Here is an 18,806-nt window from a genome sequence, read left to right as displayed (position 1 = left end):
TAGCAACAACCGGTGTTTAGTTACTTATTAGCAAACCATCTCGTCACTCAGATGCAAAGCGGAGTACCAAACAGTAATAGTATGTAGAGGACAGGATGGAAGCTCGGAGGAAGCGACCAAACCATGCCTATTTAGATACATCGCAAAGGCATTCCTAACCACACCAGTTCTGGAAGCCAACACAAGAGTTCAGCTATATCGATCCATCAGCTATGAAAAGCTACTGGCAGATTACTTCCACTTCTTGAACTTGCCGCCGCCGAACATGCCGCCGTGGCCATGCTTGCCGTGCTTGAACTTGCCATGGCCGTGCTTCCCGTGCTTGAACTTGCCGCCGTGGTGGCCTCCGTAGCCGCCGTGGCCGACTCCGTAGCCTCCATGGCCCATCATGCCTCCTCCCATGTGTCCACCTCCCATGTGCCCACCGTGGCTGCCAGAAATCTTGTGTGCTCCATAAGCCATAGCAGCAGCTGCTGCGCCTCCAGCGAGCATGCCGCCCATGCCAGCTCCATGGCTACCACCGTGACCTGAAGAAACAACATCAGATTAAAATGGAATGATCAAAAAGAATACAAGTTTTGATGCAAAAAGAACTTGGGGCTCATGGCATCAAAACATAAAGCACTACTTATATAGTAGTAGGACTGAAATTAGCTTATTGTTGAAGATGCAGCACATAGCACACATAAACACATCTCAATCATCAAGTTATCAATTTCAATGCAAATTGCAGTAACTACTGAATTTCCAACACAGATAGTACTATGATAGCTATGCACAGATCCATCATACCAACAGCATAGAAGTGGTGAAGAATGAGCTATATACATACCAGACGAGCCAGGGTAACCTGCAGGGGGGTAGCCACCTTGCTGAGGGTAGCCATGCTGCTGTGGAGGGTAACCCTGCTGCGGGGGGTAACCGTGCTGCTGCGGAGGGTAGCCGCCAGGTGCAGGCGGGTAGCCATGCTGCGGGGGGTATCCCTGAGGTGGGTACCCTTGCTGGGGAGGGTAGCCCTGCTGTGGTGGGTATCCCTGCGGCGGGTACCCGTGGCCACCAGCACCTGCAACGCCGTGCATCAGGTTGGACATGAGCCCCTTGTCCCTGTCGTCATGGTTGTCATTGCCTCCTCCCATCTTTCGCGGTGAGCTGGGCTGCACAATTGCGATCAGACAAATGTTAGAACATGATAGGGAAATCTTGGTGCATCCAAGCAAATGAGTTGCGGTCAGAACATGTAATGTAATGTATGCAGATGAACTAGTTTTCCTGTCAGTTCAGAGGCAATAGCACCGCATTGAGGTGTTTATGTCAGCCCATGTCCATACATAACAGCCGCTTTTGTACAGGAATCATATGCTAGAGTTACTGGGTGCAAGGTATTACACCTTTTCTTATGTAAGTAGTCAAATGTTAAGCGATAACGAAATCTTGCAGTCTGCAGGCATTTGAATAGACATGTATGCACAGGAAGTGATTTCTAGTCAGTTCAAACTTGAAACTAACAAGATCACAATGATGTGCTTATGTCAACAACCGTGGTGGAACTAGTCCCTCTGCTTACGGAATATATATTTTGACTTGGTAAGACAATCATATATATGGTGCCCTCGCTGGCACTTGTGCTTATATTAAACAGTTTGCTAGTTCCTCCTAGACGGCCATCGATTTTTCTATACCTGAATCATTGTCCACACTAGCACTTGGTCCGTACGTATGGCCTAATTAGTGTGGACACTAGTACCTGGTCAGAATTCCAAATCCAAGGACACGCGAACAGTGCACATCATGCCTAGGTGTTGTGACCCAATTTCATCCGAAAAGACTAGATCGTGCTCTTGCAGGACATGCGTCAAGATCATAGCCGCTCTAACTAACAACGAAGCGCCTGATCAACAAATAGACGAATTTGGGGGTTGTTGTACTAAACTCTAGGGGAGACCTCAAGGGCCTGATCAGGCAGACGGACATTTCAGAATACCCTATCTGCCAATCAATCGCAATCCATGAGCAGGCGAGAGAAATCTACTAGAAACCAGAAATTCCTCCGGAGCCGACCAAGCGATCGAGCTCCACGCGCGGGGCCAGCCAGATCCAAGGGGATCAGCCCGCTCCACGACCTCCAAAGAAAAAAAAAAAAAACCAACCCACAAAGCATAGATGCCGGAAGAAATTCGTGGAAGCACGGGGGATTATTACCTAGAAGGAAGACCAGCGATAATCGCCGGAGAGGAGGAAGAAGCCGATCTGGAAGAAGCTGCTGATGACGCCGGATGATGATCTTCCGTTCCGTTTGTGTTGTGTCCTGTGGCGGACGGTGGGGAGCTATATAGGAGGCTTCACGCGCTTGCAGGTGGGCCCGGCGCGGAGCCATTCGTGGGCTCGTGGGTCTGGCGGGTGGATGGATAGGCTTTGACCTCCGTGCTGCGCCGGGTCGCTGGCAGGTGGGCCCCGCTGACGCCCGGCTCGAGGCAAGCGCGGGGCGAGCGCGTCGTGGGGCGCATCAACGAAGAAAGCAACGCGGCGAAGGAACCCCACTTTTTTTGTTCGGGCAGATATTTATTATCTCTCGCGTTGAAACGACGACGCGTCGACACGTGTCGGCTGCTTGCTTTTTGGCTAGGACCACGTGATTCGGCCCATGGTGGAAGTGTGGCCCGCTGGGCTCGGTCTGGGGCCATCGAATTCGTCAATGCATGGCTCGCTGGCTGGGCAATTCCTATACACCGATCAGGTCGGCCGTTACTGCGCGCCGCACACCCCCTGCGCGCGGTATCGGCTGACCTGGTCGGCCCATTTCGCTGTCTATTTCTGTTTTCTGTTTCTTTTTTCGTTTTTAATTTTTTTTCCTTTTCTGTTTCTTTCTTATTTTGTTTTTATTTTCTCTTCTTTTTGTTCAAATCTGAAAAATGTTCAAAGTCGAAAAGTGTGCAAATTCGAAAATTGTTTAAATTCGAAAATTGTTCAATTTTGAAATTTGTTTAGATTCGAAAATCGTTCAATTTCAAAATTTGTTCAAATTCAAAAATCATTCAATTTTGAAATTTGTTAAAAATTGAAAATATTCAAATTTGAAAATTGTTTAATTCAAATTCAAAAATCATTCAAATTTGAAAATTGTTTAATTCAAAATTTGTTCAAATTTAAAACTGTTCAGATTCAAAACAGAAAAAAAATGGAAAGAAAAAATGAGAAAAGAAAAAAGAGGAGAAAACTGCATGGGCGGTCCTAATTCTTTTCATGTGCCTTCACTTTGATCCTTATTCTTTAAAATTGAACACCTAGGTCCTAATTTTTTCATAACTGATTCACACTAGGTTCTAAATTGGTTTGACCTCGACAATGGGTCCCAGCCAGACATGTATATTTACGAAATGGACCCTCAATTGTATTCCTTCCAAACCACATGTCCCAGCGATGGCGCGGGGCGGGAGCCTGCTGTACTGCCGGAGCTTGCTATGTGCCACCCCTAGCTCGTCGCGGCGTGGCCCTCCTCCCAAGCTCGCGCAGCCACGCACGTACGCCTCTGGCCGCAACCACCGCTCGCGTACGCCCGCACCCGCTCTGGCCGCCGCCACGCGCGCACGCCTTGGTCGTAGCTGCTGGTCGCGCGCCCGCACCCACCATGGCCACCGCCGCTCGCATATGCCCTCGGCCGAGTACCACGCGCGTACGCCCACGGCCGCAGCCTGCGCCGGCCGCACGCACCCGCACCCGCCCTGGTCACCGCCATGCGCGCACGCCCACGGCTGCAGCCGCCGGTCGCGCGCGCCCGCACCCACCATGGGCACCTCCACTCGCGCATGCCCATGGCTGCAGCCGTTGGTTTCGCGCGCGGCCGCCATGGCCGCGCATGCCGCTGGCCGATGCCACGCGCGCACGCCCTGGCCGCAGCCGCTGGTCGCGCGCCCGTACCCGCCATGGCCACCGCCACTCACGCATGCCCCTGGCCGACGCCACGCGCGCACGCCTCTGTCCGACGCCACCGGTCGCGCGCACCTGCACCCACCCTGGCCGCCGCCAAAGCTCACGCTTCCACATCCGCAGCTCGCAGGAGACCACCTCTGGTTTCGATGGCCCTGGCCGTTGGCGGCCCTAGCACTTGCCCCGTTGCCTGGCCCCGACCGCTGCCACCTGCACCCGGCCGCCGCCATAGTTCACGCACGTACGCATCTGGCCATCGACGCAGGTCGCACGGGCCCCTGTTTGGTGCGCGTCAAAGATCTGAAGTGGGGATGGAAAGGGACCGTGCTTTGAAAGAAATACCAAATAGTGGGCATTTTTGTAAAAATGCTAGTCCAGCCGGTACTCTTTCAGGGCTCCACTGTCGTCGTGGCAGTGGTCAAACGCCACACAGATAGGTCAACGTTGGTCAGACCGATTTAGGACCTCCTATGAATCATTTACGAAAGATTTAGGACCTAGACGTTCAATTTTAAAGAATAGGGACTAAAGTGAAGGGACGGAAAAAGAATTAGGACCGCCAGTGCGGTTTACTCAAAAAAGAAAAACAAAATTGGGCCGGCCCAACATACCTGGCCTGGGTGTGCGGTGGGCTGTCCGCACGCACGGCATGGCCATGCTCCACGGCCTCAGGCCATGAAGGCTCTGATACCACATGTTGGGGCTGGCCTCGGCGACACACGCCGAACCAGCCCCTCCGGCGACAAACGCCGATGCCCTCTCTCTCTCTTGCAGACCGAGGTAGAAGAAGAAGTGGACAACACAGAAATTTTCCCGGCCGGCGCACGAACGCCACCGTGGGCGCACCAACGCCCTAGGCTTTTTATTTTCTGCTCGTCACAGTTTACATCGATGCACAGGAGGTTCTTATACACAGGACCTGCTCCACTACACGCACGCACACACCTCAGCATGCGCACGATCTGCCCGCACAGAGCGCTCACCACGCGCACGTCCTCGTGACCCAATCTCCTTCAAACGCGAGCCATCGCTGCTTATCCGCAAGACCTGGGCTTCTTCAGCTGCGCTAGCTACCTCCTTTATCTATGCATGCAACTAACTAACCAAACTAACTCATGCGACACACACGAGCTGACCTGGAACAAACCAAGATCAGAATTATGCTAACAAACTCCCCCTAATTCTGAACTACAAAAGACGACTGTTGACGTCGGCCAGAAACACCCTTTCTTCGTCTCCGGCGACACCGCCGTCTTCTCCATCCCCGGCGACCTACGCCGATGCAGCAACACACGTCGAGCTCCTCGGCGACGCACGCCGAGCTCCTCGATGACGCCACGCCCTGCAGGCCCCGACTCGCGCACACGATCACGCACTGACGTGATCGACGCAGCCGTCCTGCGCTCCGCTGGACGCGTTCTCCGGTGATCCGCACGCCCTCGGCTCACGCACATGCCGCGCCCTGACGCAAGCAACGTGGCCGCTCGAGCTGCCTCACCCGCCGCACGAACGGCTTCTCCTCCACGCTTCCGAGCCACGCCGCGCCACCGCAGCCTCTGCGCCACCACGCAGGTCCGCCGCGGCCGCCGCGCTCCTGCACGCACGGCATGGCCATGCTCCATGGCCGTTGTGCTGCGCCGCTGCAGCCTCAGCCGCAGCACAGCACCTCCATGCCGCCACGCAGCCGCGGCCACCACGCAGCGCCTCCGGGGCTTCCACGCTCGCCGCACGTACGGCGTCACAGCGCGCCGCCTCCGCGTCCGCCGTGCTCGTCGCGGACTGACCACGCGCCACGGCCTCGAACCATGAGGCTCTGATACCACATGTTGGGGCTGGCCTCGGCGACACACGCCGAACCAGCCCCTCCGGCGACAAACGCCGATGCCCTCTCTCTCTCTTGCAGACCGAGGTAGAAGAAGAAGTGGACAACACAGAAATTTTCCCGGCCGGCGCACGAACGCCGCCGTGGGCGCACCAACGCCCTAGTCTTTTTCTTTTCTGCTCGTCACAGTTTACATCGATGCACAGGAGGTTCTTATACACAGGACCTGCTCCACTACACGCACGCACACACCTCAGCATGCATAGATAAAGGAGGTAGCTAGCGCAGCTGAAGAAGCCCAGATCTTGCGGATAAGCAGCGATGGCTCAGGTCCACTAACGCAACAGGGGCCGCCGCTGGCGACTGAACATGAAACAACCAAGACGAGGACCTAGTCTTCTCCATCGATCCAAATATATATTCTACTGGTGCTGTGCTGCAGTGTAAGTGTACTACTCTACACAAAGCAAGAATTCAGGAAGTGGATAGCTGAGGACGGTAGCCGCGGTGCTTCTAAACTAGGAACGGAGAGGACGAATGGGTGACGAGCATAATGTATTATGGTCTATGGAGGTCAAACTCGATGGAGCTAAGAATGAATGCAATATTTCACGAAAAAAAAATCCACGGAGCTAAATGGTGGGGTAACGGTCGTTTGGCCATGTCATCATTGTGGGACCATGACGGCTAAAAACCCTATCAGTCGATGATTTGCGCGATTTGTTGTTGGTTGTCGGTACTGAACTGAAAAAATTATCAAAATGGTACCGACCTATAATCTTGGAACCCAAATGTGGTAGTTTCTTGTAATGTACTCTTTTCTTGGCAACACACCCAGATATTTTGGCCGCTGACATTTTGTATCACTTTCACTGTTTGTCTTGGTAGAGGCTGGCACCATCTTCGCGCCTTTGATCTACGAGTGCTGGTGTGCGTGTGCACCATGTCAGCCCGATCAGCGACTGTGCCAGCGCAAAGCCAGGAATGTGGGCCACTCTCGTTCTCATGGACGCATGGGGCTCTCTTGCCTACGGCTAACACGTGAAACTCAACCTGTGCCGCGAATGCGCCGCCGTGGCACTTGAAGTTCATGCTACAAGGAGGAATTTATCTCAAGATAAAGTTTGATATATTATGATTCAAATTCAATAAGCCTGGGGGGCTTGCCCCCCCCCCCCCCCCCCCCCACAGTCACACATACGGATCCGACCCGGTACTAGGTAGAGTGATGTGAAACTCCTCCACCCTAAACCTTATACTCCCTCCTTCCCAATTTAAGATGCATATTACATTTGATCAAAGTCAAACTTTATAAAGTTAGTCCCACTATATATGAAAATATATTAACTTTTATAATACTAAACGCATATACTATGAAAATATATTTCAGGATGATTTTAATAACATTCAGATAATGTTGTAGATATTACTATAACTTTCTATATATTTGATCAAAATTTTCAAAATTTAACTTTGACCAAAACTAATATGCATCATAATTTGTGAGAGAGGGAGTACTAGGAGTATCATGTTTGGAGTAGTATGGATTTCTTTGACTGTTGTTTGGTTCTTGAGATGCTGTCGGAGATTATCTGGGAATAAAATAACACGTCTTCATTTCGTTGGTTCAGGTTGTGTGTAATAACTATTCCTTTGAAGGCATTTCTCCGGTGGAGCTACCATTCGTCAGTCGTCACCCCATCTTCCATTTCATTCAGGTTAATGTTTATGCTAGATTTCAGGTTTATGTTTATGCTAGATTTCAGATTTCTGAGGTACTCCACGCATAACATGGACCATGAGAGACTTCCTTTTTCTAATGGGAAAGGCAAAAAAGGTTTGCAAAATATGATAAACTTTCAGCACAAATAAAACAAGCATGCCATCGTTTTTCACAGTGAAAAGTTTCGGGGTTATTTTCAAATTTCAACAAACTTTTCATCCATATATCATCTCAGGATCATGAACCAATAAACCAAATTGTGCGGTCAGAGATTATTTGGCAATGAACCAACACTTCTTTTTTTTTTTTTTTTTTGCGGGAACACAAGCTGATTATATTATCACAGGGATCTTACAGGGATTATTTCTTTGACTCTCTAAAATTGGTTTTAACTTGTGCTTTCCCTTTGTGCTTTGCATGCCCACGTGAATGCTCAAACAGGACCGAGTAGATAGACATGCATTGGGCCACAAATTTTTCATGGAGATTAGAAACGACTAGCACAAAGCTCTTGCATTGCTACGGTGACATAATTTACCATGGTGGAATGGAATTTAGTTATGTATAAACATTATGTGCCCATTTAGTAGTACTCTATTGCTTTCAAAATCGATGGTTTTTTCTCTCTCTTGGGATACACCGTTCACCGGTGGCCCCATGGGTAGTCAAATCTCACTTCATATTAATACACCATATAATTTCAACACAACACAACAGTTTACAAAACAATAAATAGTATCCACTCGAAAACAATATGATACTTCATAATAATTACTGAAACAAATACCTTTCCACACGGGCCTAAAAACCAAAATTAGCAATTTTTGGTGCATATTTCTTGCCCCTGCTTGATTTTTTATCAGAGTTGAAACTTGTTAAAGATCCACGCCGCGGAGACGTTTCTCTATGGCAAAATGCATGTCCAAAGCAAAGTGAAAATAGACCCTTTTTTCTTGGGGCAAACATATATCGCTCCTATTTTCAAAGGAATTGGTGATATATTTCTTTTTTATTCTCTTCAGTAGTACTGCATTTCTTTGCACACTGTTTTTTCTAATCTAAAATTTGGGGAAATTTTACTTATCAATAGTTTATATGGGATAACTGAAATCCTGAATACCAATTTTGAAAGAGACGACTATCTTTTTCTTTCCTATATGCTCTCCTATAGCAGCTAGCTAGCTTATCACGTCCAGGAAGGGCCGATCACGCCGATCACGCGCCCTCCTATATGCTTTCCTATATGCTCTCCTATATGCTCTCATATAGCGCATACTTACCCACGGAAGGCGCGTGATCGACGTGACGCTAGCTAGTTTTGCTACTACAGTACTTTCTGAATCAATGTTGTACTAAGTAATATGGTATTGATCTCTTTCTTCTAACTTCTTAAAGAAGTCTTAAAAAGATTAGATTATTTCTGATCAAGATTCTTTTGGCAAGAAAATAGTGAGAACCGTAAATATCGATTGGCTAATGGAATGTGCTTTGCCGTTCCAAAGACCATGGCAGACTTAGAATCCAAGATTTCCAGGTCAAGAATAGAACTCTACTCGGTAAATAGATGTGCTTCTTACCAATGATAATATTTGGCAAACACTTCTAAGAAGAAATTACATTGGCTCAAAGACGTTGTTGCATGTATGTTGGAAACCTAGGGACTCGCATTTCTAGGCAGGTCTTACGGAAACAAAGAATTCTTCTTTCCATGCGGATCTTTCTCTATTAAGGATGGGTCGGAAATTCGGTTCCGGGAGGATAAATAGCTAGGTAATGCCACGTTTCGAGAATAATATCTGGCGTTGTACAATATCGTGTGTCATAAAGGCGACACTATCACTAAGGTGTTGGAAACTTTCCCGCTGAATGTGGCATTCAAAAGAAGTCTCATTGGACATAGACAAGACTATTGGAATGCCTTGTTACAGCGTCTTGCTTCAGTTGAAATGGGTCTGATGAGTTTAGATGGATTCTTAATGGGAGTGGTTCACTCTTTGTGGCTTCTATGTACCTAATATTTCAGTCGATAATAATTCAAAATTTTGGAAGATGAAGATATCTCTTAAAATGAAGGTGTTTGCGTGGTATCTTCATCATGGTCTCATTCTCGCCAAGGATAACTTTGCCAAAGCCAACTGGCATGGAAGTAAAACGTGTGTCTTTTGTCATCAAGATGAAACCATTAAGCACTTATTAAGTGTAAATTTGCTAGATATATATGGTCAGCCATCCAGATAGGTTCTACCTTATATCGCTAAGGAATGATGAAGCGGAAAGGAAGAGACTAAGGGAAAGAGGGGAAATGACAAACTAAAACTGATATGAAGATACAAAGCCAGTACGACAAATCACTATACTTTCCCTGCGGCCAACGTGGCATTTTCCGAACTTGTCTCCACGTTCTTCCAGCAGCCTCAGCAGCTCTTTCCCTTAGTCTCTTCCTTTTTGCTTCACGGACCTCCCTTCGCACCTCTTCCTCTGCAAACCTACGTGCAACCTCATCATCCATCCTCTTCTGATTCACCTCGCGATTTCAAGCTTGTTCCGCCCTTAATTTCTGGATCTACCTCTCTCGCTCTGCTTTATCATTAGCACGAGCCTTTTCCTGACGCTCCTCTTCAAAGAATCTTACTCACGCATGCCGGTGTTTCTCCTCAACCTCCTCCCGCGCCCAATCTGGCTGCTCAGTGTCTATCCAGTGAAACCATTTGCATAGGGGAGGGGGAGACTGCAACACAAACAGTAACATTAAACCACATACATAAACACATACGAATATGCCTAAATAAAATTTTGTCAAAACATACCGGCGGCCTGATGAATGACGAAACTGAACTTCAGGATGGATCATGATCATAGTTCGCACACATGAAAAATTTCATGCCAAACTGATCAGAGAAATCCTCCACTTGCTTAACCTTCGCAAGACGGCCGCACCAACACCACTCCGCTGTCACACCCTGGGGCAAACTTGCAGCCTTAGCCTTCATCGGCCTAGACTCATGGTCAGAGCACGACACACTCATGGTAGCTAAGCGTGAGACGGCAGGAAAAATAGGGGTAGAAGCACATGTGCAACGAAGTGTGTCGGTCCCTGCTTTTTATAGGGAAAAATCCGAGAACGTGGCGGCAAAATATGGCGGGAGAGCGGTGACGGGAGAGGGGGAAAATATGGCGGGAGAGCGGTGGCAGGAGAGGGGAAAAATATGGCGGAAGAGCGGTGGCGGAAACATATGGCGGGAAAGCGGTGGCGGCAAAAGAATGGCGGGAGAAGTGCCCAGAGATATCACCCCTAACCCTAAACCAAAACCATGGAAACCATTGTCGGACATTGGTAGGCCGGTCGGTCTGTAGCTGACCAATTGTTCAGCTATCAACCAACTAGTGCTGACACTGACATGGAATCAACGGCCAACGTGCAGTCGGTTTTCTAAAGTCCGATCGATCAGCTGCTGACAGACCGAGTCACACTTTTGAAATTATTTGAAATCCCGTGCTATTTCTAGAATTAAATATTTAATTCGTATTATTAAAAAAAGTTCGCTCACTACATAGGAGATACAACGAGAGTTTTAGTAAGATTCAACACCTAGGTACGAATGGTCGTGGTGACAATTCTGATCAAATTTCGAAAAAAACTATATCAGAAAGTAAAAAACCCTCTTTGGAGTTTACACTACACGGGGCGGTTCCATGATTTTGTCGATGATATTATTTGTTACTTGTGAACCGTGGCTGTGTTATCACCAGAATTTGACCAAGTCAGAGGTGGGCCGCGATCAAGATGGTTTGAAGAAATATATATATAGAAGGAGTGCGTGGATCGGCCTTTTATACCAAGTTGGGCTTAATTGCCCGGATATCTGTAATATATTAGATCGCATCTTAGTTTAGAGATAGAATCTTACTCGTGCACGGTTTAGTGCACGCCCACATTAGAGAGTCCCTTGGACTATAAATATGTACCTAGGGTTTATGGAATAAACAACAACTCACGTTCAACCCCAAAAACAAACCAATCTCGGCGCATCGCCAACTCCTTCGTCTCGAGGGTTTCTATCGGGGTAGCGACATGTTGCCTAGATCGCATCTTGCGATCTAGGCAGCACAAGCCCCACGTTGTTCATGCGTTGCTCGTATCTGAAGCGCTTTTGATGGCGAGCAACGTAGTTATCATTAGATGTGTTAGGGTTAGCATTGTTCTTCGTTTAAGCATGCTTACGTAGTGCAACCCTTGCATATCTAGCCGTCCTCACGCCTATCTCGGGTGTGGGGCGGCACCCGCTTGATCATTATTTAGTAGATCTGATCCGTTACGATTGCTCCTTGTTCTACAAGGATTAGTTTAATATCTGCAATAGTTTGGCCTTACAAAGGGGGAGGATCCTGTGGCACGTAGGGTGGCGTTCGCAAGTCCTAAACGGGATGTTCCTAGGATCAACTTCATGTTGGTTTTTTGGCCTTGTTTAGGATCGGCTTACGAGCACCGTGCGTGGCCATCCGGCCCAACCCGGAGTAGGATGATCCGATTATGTGGTGAAAACCCTAAATCGTCGTAGATCTCATTAGCTTCATCTTGATCAAGCAGGACCACCAAGTATTCGTACACCCCGTACGGATCATGGGTGGATCGGCTCTTTGAGCCGATTCACGAGATAACCTCGAGAGCCGATCGAGGCTCGTATTTAACGTTTACATGTATGCCCTGGCAGAAACTAAGCGAGGCAATCTCATCACCTTCCCGACCGGGTATAGGTCGGGTGGCACGCCCTTGCACTTCGCAACGCCGCGTGTGACCGGAAGAGCATTGCGGGCCGTCGCTCGGAGGGGTCTCAGCCAGCCGCAGCTCTAGGCTCCCCCGGCTCTACGGTGTTGACAAGGCCGCTGCCCGCCGGTGGGTTTTGGCGATCAACACATTCTCGGCACGCCCGGTGGGACAATCGTCTACATCAACCACATCGCCATCTACATCCGAGATGGCGGACGGCACGCCAGTCACCTACGAGGATCCGCCCGACGACCTCAAGAAGCAATACAACGAGATCAAGGCTACCCTCGAAGCCGACCTCATCGGCTCTTTTCGGAGAACCCGTTCGGTGGCATCGGATGGAAGGGGTTCTCACCGGAAGGTGCACTCGATGGGGTAGACCTTTCTTCCCCGTCGGAGGAACGCACCAGGGTCCGGCGGCAAGAGATCAACTACCTGGTGGCTCACTCGCTACACCGCCACTCTGAGAACTTGGTTAACGTGCTGGAGCGTGTCGCCCTGCGCGTGATCCAGGAGATCATGAGCCACCAGTACTCGCCGTCAGGACCAGCTCTCGGGACGCATCAAGGAGAATTGCCATTCCGAGTCCCGTCCACCGCTGCCATTTGCATTGGCAGCACTTCGCTGAAGTGCCGACTACACCGGCATTCCTCGTCTACGAATTGGTGGCGACCCCGGTGACTACCAGTTCTTAATGGAGGCGCCTAAGGAGATCCCTCATGGGTACGCATGCATGTATGTGCCGGATTGTGGTGACTCGGGCACTCACAAACCAGGCCACAACATCGGGGACTCCGGCGAAGACAGGAGGAACGTCGGCGACAGAGCGGACGTGGCTAACTAAATACGCCACACCGACGAAACTCCCGAGCCCAGCTCCCGCAGCTGGCTCGTAGCCGGAAAAGCAAACGTGGCAGGCCAAGTACGCCACCCCGGCGAATCTTCGTAGTGCAACTCCCGCGGCCAGCACGGCGGATCAGATCAGTACCATACTGAGAGACCGGTTCGGCATGATGCCGAAAAGAAGGGCGGTCGGCTATTCCAAGCCGTACCCTGACGATTACGAGATGATCCCGCTGCCACCAAAATATCGGCTCCCTGACTTCTCCAAATTCAGTGGATCAGATGGCTCCAGCTCCATCGAGCACGTCAGCCGATATTTGGCTCAACTAGGACCGGCTTCGGTGTCGGATCAGCTACGCGTGAGGCTCTTTTCACAGGTCCCTCACGGGATCGGCTTTTGGATGGTACACCTCTCTACCAGCGAACTCCATCCAGTCTTGGAAGCAATTGGAAGAACAGTTCCATATGCAATACCATTCGGAAGCTTCCGAGTCTGGCATTGCCGATCTAGCACAATTACGTCGAAGCGCGGGGAAACGGTGACGAATACATCCAGTCGCTTCAGGAATCTTAGGAACCGATGTTATTCGGTTCGTATAACTGAAAAGGAAGCAATCGAGTTGGCGTAGGCAGGCCTTGCAACACAGCTCAAGGACATGGCCTCCCAAGCAAATTATCCCTCACCGGCGCACATGGTTCAAAAACTATCGGCATATGAACAGCGCCACCCCGACTCGTACCAAGACAAGTTCAAGCGTGCAGTAGTCATGGTCGATACGGAGGAGGATGAAGTGCCCGCGGGAGGCCAAGAGATAGCAAGTGGCTGAGTGGACTCAGTGGAGGAACCCCGTGGCCTCGCAAATGGGTAAAGCCACCAGGGCCGCCTGTGGGATTTGATTTTGACGTGACCAAGACCGAACAAATCTTCGACCTCCTCGCTCAAGGAGAAACAGCTTGACGGTTCCCGAAGGTCTCAAGTTCCCCACGGCAAAGAGCTAAACGGAAAGCCGTACTCGCAAATTCCACAACTCGCTTTCCCATGCCACCAACGACCGCCGGGTGTGGCGTCAGCACATCCAAGCGGCGATAGAGAAGGGGCGGCTAATTTTCAACCGAGTACGCCATGAAGGTCGACACCCAACCCTTCCCCGCCGTTAACATGGTAGGAATCACCTACCCCGAAAGTTGCCAGCCAGGCCCCTCGTTCAAGCATCAACATGGTAGGGCCCGGAAACCACTCGGCAAAGATGGAGATGAGGGCAGCTGCTCTCACAAAGCAAGGATACGGATGAGGCCGCTCCATGCGATCGGCTCCGTCATGATGGCAAGCGCTATGTCACGCGAGGGAGAGGTGAAGAATATAAGATATCAGCGACCCTCTCTCGATCACCTCCTCAACAAATATGTTAATCAGTATGGTCAACGCCGGCGACCCTATTACGGTGATAGAGAAGATCGTTTGGCTAGAGAAGCCGGAAGATATCGTCGGCAGGATCACGATGAGGAGGAGCATGAGCGCTATGCCACGGAAGCATCAAGGGAGCAAGACGACAACGCCAGGCATTGGGACTGCCCTTCTTCGTACACCGCTGGGATTCAGGAATGAGCCGATTGCCCACAATCGGCAATTGCCCGGAATGCAATCGTAAAAGAAGGAGGCAGCCAACGTGTCCGTGTTCGAGCGCTTAGGGCCTCTCCCACCACAAAGCAAACGCGCTGAGTCACCTCGTTGGGCAGATCTTGAAGATTCAGAAGACGAGGAAGAAGTGGAAGAAGACAGGTATCACCGGCCAAGGTGGTGCCCTGACGGACTCAGCCGTTCCCAGAAGCGCAGGGTTCAGCGATTGCGCGGCCTGGAGGAAGCCGAAAGGTTATACCTGCATACGCTAAGAAAGGCACGGCCCGATCTGGCTGCAAAGGTTCAGCGAACCCTGGATGAAGAGGGTCGTCCACGGAAAATGGAGTGGCGCCCTAAACAGAGGAAAGCCGATGATGAGACATCGGGTGGCACAAACATGGTACTCGTCTTGCCGACAGAGCGTAGCGCTCCACGACTCTACGGAGCACACAAGGTGGACGACGACGGGCGCATCAAGTCGGAGGTTGGGTTGGTTTCATCCAGCCTGACCAAGTAGCAAGATCAAACCAATGGGAAAATCAGGAGAGGCTGATCCTTGTGATCGGCCCCAAAAATTTACGAAGGGAACTTACAAAACCTTCAACGAACAAGCAACGTGGAGGCCGATTCCAGCAATCGGCCAAAATTATCCTCACCTACCTCTCTGCCTGGGTTCAACATGTTATCCATACAGAGCCGATACCATCAATTGTCTTGACAGAATCGGCTCGGGGGGGCACCCAGGTATATGGAAATATGAGGGTATACAACAGAAGCATCTCATCTTTTGTTGATGGTTATTGGAATATGGGGGCCGATGCACAGGTCGGCCGTAAAAACAAAAGAAAAAAAAGAAAAAAAATGAAAATTCGAAAGTTTTCGAACACAGCCGATGCAGGGCCATCGACTCAAGGGAAATTTCTTCAAGGACAATGTCGGGAGCAAGCATGTCAAGAATCAAGAAACAGCCGATGCGTAGCCATCGACTCGGTTGTGCGAGGATTATCCAATCTGTGGGGTTAGTACAGCTGGAATGGAAGATTATCGGCTGTCAGAGGAAGAAAGAGCACATTCTCGCCTCGAGTAAGAACTCGGGGGGCGGCTCACCTTGAAGGCTTTCCGCTCAGAGAGGCCGATTTGTGTTCAAATCGGCTGACGCTACATAAGGAATTTCCCCGCACACAATCAGGCCCAGGTCTACACAGTTCATGCGCGTATTCCTCGTCTCTGTTTTACATCGGCTGAGACTCGGGGGCAACAGCCCGGTAGATCGCTCCGTTGAAGGGCCGGTGCGTTGTTATCGGCTCATCACACATTGGCAAAGTGGGCAAATCGGCAAGGTCGAGTAGGAGAGGCAAATCGGCTCAATCAAACTCGGAAGAAATCGGCAAAATCAAAGTGGGGAACAATTCTTCATTGATAAGCGGGATTTCTTACATAAAGAACTGAATTGCTCTCAAAAGGAAATACGAGGGGATACATTGCCCCATCTACCACTACTGACCCTATGACAGGGGTCCTATCTACGGGCCGTCATTGCCCTCATCGTCATCCTCCGAGCTCTCATCGGCACTGCTGCCGATGGGCTCCTCGTCGCTACTCCCGTAGCCCTCCACGGGGCTTCATCCCCGTCTTCGTCGTCCACCGCCGTCGTCGTCCCACCACATGCGGAGGCGCTTCGCCGGCGGGTAGCCCTCGAGGGAGTCGTCGTCGTCGTCGTCTTCTTCTCCCTCTTCTTCGGAGGTGGGGCAGCCGTCCCGAGAGAACCGGGTCGTCCTCGCTTTGGGCTCCGAGCTTCCCCATCGGCAAGGAATTGGAGATCTTCGTCCCCGCTGGTCAAGGACTTGTCGTCCTCGGACCAAATGGAGGAGGCATGGCTCTCCTCGTCCCGGTCTTCCGGGGCACGAACTTCGGCGGCGTCTCGCGGGAGGAGTTGGACCCGTAGGAAAACTCGGAGGAAGAGGAAGAAGACATGGCGGCACCGAGGGTTTTTGGTGCCGATGCGAGAAGGACGAAGGGGACGCAAATTGTTTAGAACGGTTAAATAAAGGGGATATGGGAGAGATTCAATGCCACAGCAGTTTCCGAGGAGGTGTTGCCCAACAGGAAAATTTTACGGCCACGTGGAGAAGTGGAAGGGGCAAGGCATCATGATGCGGATTCTCGCGGCAGCTCAGCTCCGCCATGACATGACCCGACGAAAGAAAGCGTAATGATTTTGGAAATGTCATTTCCAAAACCAGGGGGCATGTGTTATCACCAGAATTTGACCAAGTCGGAGGTGGGCCGCGATCAAGATGGTTTGAAGAAATATATATATAGAAGGAGTGCGTGGATCGGCCTTTTATACCAAGTTGGGCTTAATTGCCCGGATATCTGTAATATATTAGATCGCATCTTAGTTTAGAGATAGAATCTTACTCGTGCACGGTTTAGTGCACGCCCACATTAGAGAGTCCCTTGGACTATAAATATGTACCTAGGGTTTATGGAATAAACAACAACTCACGTTCAACCCCAAAAACAAACCAATCTCGGCGCATCGCCAACTCCTTCGTCTCGAGGGTTTCTATCAGGTAGCGACATGCTGCCTAGATCGCATCTTGCGATCTAGGCAGCACAAGCCCCACGTTGTTCATGCGTTGCTCGTACCGAAGCGCTTTTGATGGCGAGCAACGTAGTTATCATTAGATGTGTTAGGGTTAGCATTGTTCTTCGTTTAAGCATGCTTACGTAGTGCAACCCTTGCATATCTAGCCGTCCTCACGCCTATCTCAGGTGTGGGGGCGGCACCCCGCTTGATCATTATTTAGTAGATCTGATCCGTTACGATTGCTCCTTGTTCTACAAGGATTAGTTTAATATCCGCAATAGTTTGGCCTTACAAAGGGGGAGGATCCCGTGGCACGTAGGGTGGCGTTCGCAAGTCCTAAACGGGATGTTCCTAGGATCAACTTCATGTTGGTTTTTTGGCCTTGTTTAGGATCGGCTTACGAGCACCGTGCGTGGCCATCCGGCCCAACCTCGGAGTAGGATGATCCGATTATGTGGTGAAAACCCTAAATCGTCGTAGATCTCATTAGCTTCATCTTGATCAAGCAGGACCACCAAGTATTCGTACACCCCGTACGGATCATGGGTGGATCGGCTCTTTGAGCCGATTCACGGGATAACCCGAGAGCCGATCGAGGCTCGTATTTAACGTTTACATGTATGCCCCGCAGGAAACTAAGCGAGGCAATCTCATCACCTTCCCGACCGGTATAGGTCAGGTGGCACGCCCTGCACTTCGCAACGCCGCGTGTGACCAGAAGAGCATTGCGGGCCGTCGCTCGGAGGGGTCTCAGCCAGCCGCAGCTCTAGGCTCCCCCCGGCTCTACAGTGTTGACAAGGCCGCTGCCCGCCGGTGGGTTTTGGCAGTCAACAGGCTGATCTGATGATGTTTTCTCTCCTCAAGTTTACATATTCTGTCACATCCCATGTTTGTCCTAAATTACAGTTGCACCCATGAGCATCAGATGAAACTCTCTAAGAAAAATTGCTTTTAAATAAAGTGGAAACAGTAAAATTGAATACATCTTTCCTCTACTTCGAAATGTGTTCAAAATGTTTCAACTTTAAAAAAATTATGTGGACCTTCTAATATATGTTAGGAAGGCCATTGGGTATTTACAGTATGTTTGAAATCAGTTCGAATTTTCAAAACATTTCAGAACAGCAAAAGGTTTGGAAAACATAAAATTTTCAAATGAAAAGATGTTTCCTTTTCTCTATCCCTATTGGAGTCTTTCTGGTCCAAACCTGCTCTTCTTTTGTCCAATCTGACGTTCATGCTATGCTTAGACGAGGGTTCCTCTTTCTTCGGCGGCAGCGAGTCCTCCCTCTTCTTCTAATGCGCCGGAGATAGAGGAACCCCTGAGGGAGTACTGGGTCCTCCTTCTTGGAGACGAGGGGAGCCTAACATGATGACGAATGCTCCAGAACATAATGTCATGGTGGAGAGGCGTGGTGGCGGCGAGGGCTCTATCTTGCGGATGAGAGGAGTGTGACGCGATGACGAGGGGCTGCTTTGCGATGACGATGAGCGCGATGCGGACCTCGACGCACC

General features: G+C 50.1%; 1 protein-coding gene across 2 annotated transcripts; it reads right to left on the bottom strand.

Moving 5' to 3' along the window:
* LOC124706835 (glycine-rich protein A3-like) lies at window positions 1-2,311 on the bottom strand. 2 transcript variants are annotated; one of them, XM_047238503.1, is made up of 3 exons: window positions 2,200-2,311; window positions 833-1,154; window positions 1-527 (listed from the first exon to the last, which is right to left on the bottom strand). In XM_047238503.1, the coding sequence occupies exons 2-3, from the start codon at window positions 1,134-1,136 to the stop codon at window positions 232-234; spliced, it is 600 nt and encodes a 199-aa protein (XP_047094459.1). In that variant the 5' UTR covers window positions 1,137-1,154; window positions 2,200-2,311; the 3' UTR covers window positions 1-231. The 2 variants fall into 2 exon arrangements, with proteins under 2 accessions (XP_047094459.1, XP_047094460.1); XM_047238504.1 differs by having other exon boundaries at window positions 833-1,149.
* Between the last annotated feature and the right edge of the window lie 16,495 nt (window positions 2,312-18,806).

The sequence above is a fragment of the Lolium rigidum genome, chromosome 4, assembly GCF_022539505.1.
Source record: "Lolium rigidum isolate FL_2022 chromosome 4, APGP_CSIRO_Lrig_0.1, whole genome shotgun sequence".
In the NCBI taxonomy this organism is placed as follows: domain Eukaryota; kingdom Viridiplantae; phylum Streptophyta; class Magnoliopsida; order Poales; family Poaceae; genus Lolium; species Lolium rigidum.
Note: the sequence above shows the minus strand (reverse complement) of the source record. Positions and strands in the feature narration are given on the sequence as shown.

What these genes read in the sequence shown, in the direction of transcription:
- LOC124706835 (XM_047238503.1), bottom strand. Translation starts at nt 1,136, where the DNA reads ATGGGAGGAGGCAATGACAACCATGACGACAGGGACAAGGGGCTCATG. An exon ending in AGGTTACCCTGGCTCGTCTG is followed by an intron (nt 528 to 832) that starts GTATGTATATAG and finishes TTGTTTCTTCAG; the next exon opens with GTCACGGTGGTAGCCATGGA.